At 41.5% G+C, this 4,161-nt stretch overlaps 1 protein-coding gene across 1 annotated transcript in view; it reads left to right on the plus strand.

The window, feature by feature from the left end:
- Positions 1–3,829, plus strand: part of LOC138969336 (nacrein-like protein F) — a 7,016-nt gene extending 3,187 nt beyond the window's left edge. Inside the window, exons 3-4 of the mRNA XM_070342140.1 lie at positions 761–918; positions 2,408–3,829. Coding sequence (XP_070198241.1) covers positions 761–918; positions 2,408–2,521 — 272 coding nt within the window. The 3' untranslated portion in view covers positions 2,522–3,829. The remainder of the gene's footprint in view (positions 1–760; positions 919–2,407) is intronic.
- Positions 3,830–4,161: the final 332 nt, after the last annotated feature.

Below are 4,161 nucleotides of genomic sequence, written 5' to 3' on the forward strand. Positions count from 1 at the left end.
GTGGTTGTTTTCTGTTTCGAATTTAGCTAGGCGCACACAGCTTCATGTAAACCATCAGTTTCTGATCACAAACACTGTCAGGCTTTTACACACAGTACAAACACCCTTTCGTATGAACACTCACCGCTTTAGAACATCCTAGGTGCCCTCCGTAGAGAGCAAGCATTTTTCAAAGAATTTTAGATTCAGAGGTACACAATAACGTGCTATTGCAGATACAGCGAGTCCATGAGCGAGTCGCATTGAAGACACACATTTACGACTAAATTGTGTGAAAAAGGAAAGTGGATCACACGGGTACAAGATGGCTCAGGGGATAGATAAACCACGGAAACTGGTGTGTGGTCTACGCGAGCTAAATAGCCATTCAAACGAACTGTGTCATTGAATACTATTAAATACCATTGCAAGTGTGTTCCATAAGGTTAGAACTGCTTTTTTTTCATGAGAAGATTAAAATCGTTCTGTAAACCATTTGAGATATACTGGGGCTTTAAGGCAGAAAAGATTGCTTCGAAATTAGCTATCATATCCTGCTTCGAATTAAGCTAGAATTTTCAAGTTCTGATTCGAATTAAGCTAGAATTTCCTGCTTCGAATTAAGCTAGAATTTTGTGCTTCGAATTTAGCCTTTAAAGCGATTGGAGATTAAACTTTCTTCTTGCATTGGACATGATTACACGGGAACGCAAAAAAAGAAGAAGGACATGATAACGAACTGCTGATTGTCTGATTAAAATGATGACTGTCGTGTGTTCAGGTGACGGGACTGTGAAGGACTTTAAACTAAGACCAGGGCTGCTGTTACCAAAGAGCAAGGAGTTCTACCATTACTTTGGCTCCCTCACCAGCCCGCCATGCTCCGAGGTCGTCAACTGGGTCGTGATGAAGGATCCCATCAAGATCACTCCGAAACAGGTCAGTTGTGTTTGGTAATGGGACGTGCCTTGCATAATTCAGAATCTGATCGATAGTCGTTGCCCTGAAATGATACGTCTCCGTGGTGACATCTATTAAAAGTTATCAACCCCGCATGCTTTGCGCACTTCGGTTATGACGTCATGCCAATAATGAACTTGTTCCATTATGAAGTTGTCTGTAAATGAAAAAACTTCCCAAAAACAAAACTCCGTTTCAAGTTGCTAGTGGTTCTTGTGGTGCTTTTTAAGAATCCATTTCGTAGCCGACACTGTTGCCAATCAGCGACATTAATTCATGAAAACTTCCCCAATCTCCATAGCAGGGCCGCGGGCCCCTCCGTCTGGAACTCCCTGACGCTTGAACTTCGCCAGAGCCCCTCTCCTGACGCGTTCAAGAGTAGGTTGAAGACTCAGTTCTTCCCGTAGCTGGCTGCGACTTTCATGTTCGACGTGATGTGTTGTGCCCCAAAAGACATTCTTGTGCTGTGCTCTGTGAGAGGTGTTTTCTTTGTGTTTAATATTATTTTGTTTGGACCTAGCTATTGATGTGTACATTGTTGTTAAACAGTTGTTTGTTGTATGTTTATCAGGGTTTGCTAGTGTGTGATAGGGTTCGTGTCCGTCTGTAGATGTTAGTTTCTTTGTTAGTCCTGTGTTGACAACTCTTCGACAAGCGCTTGGAACTGAACCCACGGAATACGCGCTATATAAGCTTTATATTGATTGATTGATTGAGCAGACAGTCAGGCAGTTGATTTGTTGTATGTGTCTAAGTGGAGTGGTCTTGTCCAGTGTAAAAGCTGGACACAATTGAGATGGTGACGCACATTGTTTGCATAGGTAGGACTGTGCCTTCAAACAAGATTTCATTTATTTCAAGGCGATTGTGATACAATAATAGTACATTAATGTGCAGGGCACGAGGTCAAGCGAAAGCTTTACGTGGCCCGAACAAAATTGATTCAAACAAGAAATTCCTCCGAGGTAGGAAAAACACCCCCGTCAAAGGGAAATAACCTTCTCAGTTGGTGGCAGTGACTGAGTGAGAATGGTTATTTCCCTTTGACCATTAAGATGTCCCTCAGGCCTCTATAAGTCCTTGTATAATTTTAATCCACTAATAACTCCCTAACCGTGTGTTTGACTGGTCCCAATTTTTGTAAGGACCGTCTCAGGAATGTATAGAACCTGTTCACCAAGTTTGGTGACGATCGGTCCGTTCATTCTTGAGATCTATAAGCGAACACAAACACACAAACACACAAACAAACACATCGACCGAAACCTATACACACCCCTATACCGGGGGTGTAATAACCGGGATGGTTGACGTAGAAAGATGAGTAGGCATACGGGAAGGAACCTTTTGCGATAATGGGTCACCGCCTCTTTAAAAAATGAATTCGAATGAAAGGCTGTACTTGTTTCAATACTGCTTTCAATGCTGGATGCAGAGTGGCTATATGAACAACTTTTCTCCATTTCAGCTGCACAATCTGCACAAGCTGGAATCGCGCCGTGAAGGTGTACGGATCGGGAAGTATGGTAACACCAGACCCCTCCAGGACATAAACAACCGTGCCGTTCTGTCCACTTGTTGACCAGCGGCAGAGGATGATCTTTTTGACCACCGTGTGACCACTTTTTGAAACAATCATCTGGCTTTGATCGCCCCCGTCGCCTCACACCCCTCCTCGTGTTGCCTAGACGTTTTTCTTCCTTCTGTTTGATTTCTGATAATGAATTGTTGAAATGGATGATACTTTTGTGAATGTTTCTTGCATGGCGTAACACTGAAAACGCGCTTAAAGCCCCACTCTGCCTGAAAGGAGCTTTACAGAACAAAGACATCTTTCACTGAAACAGCAATACTAACCTTCTGGGACACACAATAGCATTCAACAACATTAAATGACACTTACAGATCAGTTGAATTGCTATTTAGCACGCGTAAACCAAACACCAGTTCTCGTGGTTTATTCAACCCCCTAGCAATCGGGGCCCCACTTTTTTTTTATATATACATAATCAATACAGTCGTTGCACTTTCAATCCTACTATAAATCTGCAAAAGCATGTTATTGTGAACACTTTGAATCTAAAATACAATTCCAGCACAACGTAATAACATGGTCGCTCATAGCGCCATAGAACAAATGACTGATAGTGATACAAAACAGAGTGGCGGCATCTTCAAAGAAACTGTAGCGGTTTGCTGGAAATTCATCTGTTTTGGCAATGGTAAGATGCAGCTCATTTGATGTGATAGTCGCCCTGTTGCAGAAGCACGTTTTTATGCGCGCAATACTCAATCTATACAGGCACAGCAACAAAAAGCATCAAATGGTTGAAATCTCAGTCGACGAAAATTTGATAGCCCACTTCCCCGTCATCAATTCAAAAGAGCTGCAAGTTGCACACACCATTCGACCCCTCCATCCGGTTTGCTTATTTATTTATTTATATGGGAGATTTATATAGTGCTTGACGTTCTCTAAGCGCTTGACTTACATTCTTTCTAACTGTTAAAATGTCGAATTGTACTGACTTCGTTTTGGAGTTCTAAAAATGTTTGTGTAACAAGCTGTCAGTTTATCATTAAAATTTTAAAAGTTAGGTCTAGCGCCAAAACGAGGCTTCCGATTCTTATCAATGTACTTCCTTACTAACTGCACAAAATAAATTCTTTGAAAATGTCATACTCTTAACGGAAAGGAGCCAAACTTTTTATTCTTCTTTTGTTCCAATTTCCCGGTTCAGTTTTTTCACTTTTGTGCTTTTTTTGTTGTAGGTTGCAGCTTACCTACTGTCACCATCATGACAAAATGTCGCCCTATGGCATGTGTGATATTTTTGTTTAATTTTCTAAACAATTGTGGTGTGTCTTTTAAATAAAAGCTTCAAGTGCTATTAATCATCCCAAGACAGAAAAGAAATAGTTTTGTGTTTGCACGTGTGTGAGTGGCTATACGTGGGGGTTTGTGTGTGCGTGTGTGTGTGTGCGCGTGTGTGTGTGTGTGTGTGTGTGTTTGTGCGTGCGTGTGTGTGTGTGTGTGTGTGTGTGTGTGCGTAAAGTGTTGCACGGTAGTAAAACTTTCACATGAACCTGGCTTTTCTCGGCTGATGCACACACACAATTTAAAGATTATTTGCCTGTGTTTATGGATGGTACTCCTTTTCTTGAATTGATTTTATATTCTGTTATAAGTTGAATTTTGAGTAAAACATGCCGGTTAACCGA

This window comes from Littorina saxatilis, linkage group LG1 (genome assembly GCF_037325665.1).
Source record: "Littorina saxatilis isolate snail1 linkage group LG1, US_GU_Lsax_2.0, whole genome shotgun sequence".
In the NCBI taxonomy this organism is placed as follows: Eukaryota; Metazoa; Mollusca; class Gastropoda; order Littorinimorpha; family Littorinidae; genus Littorina; species Littorina saxatilis.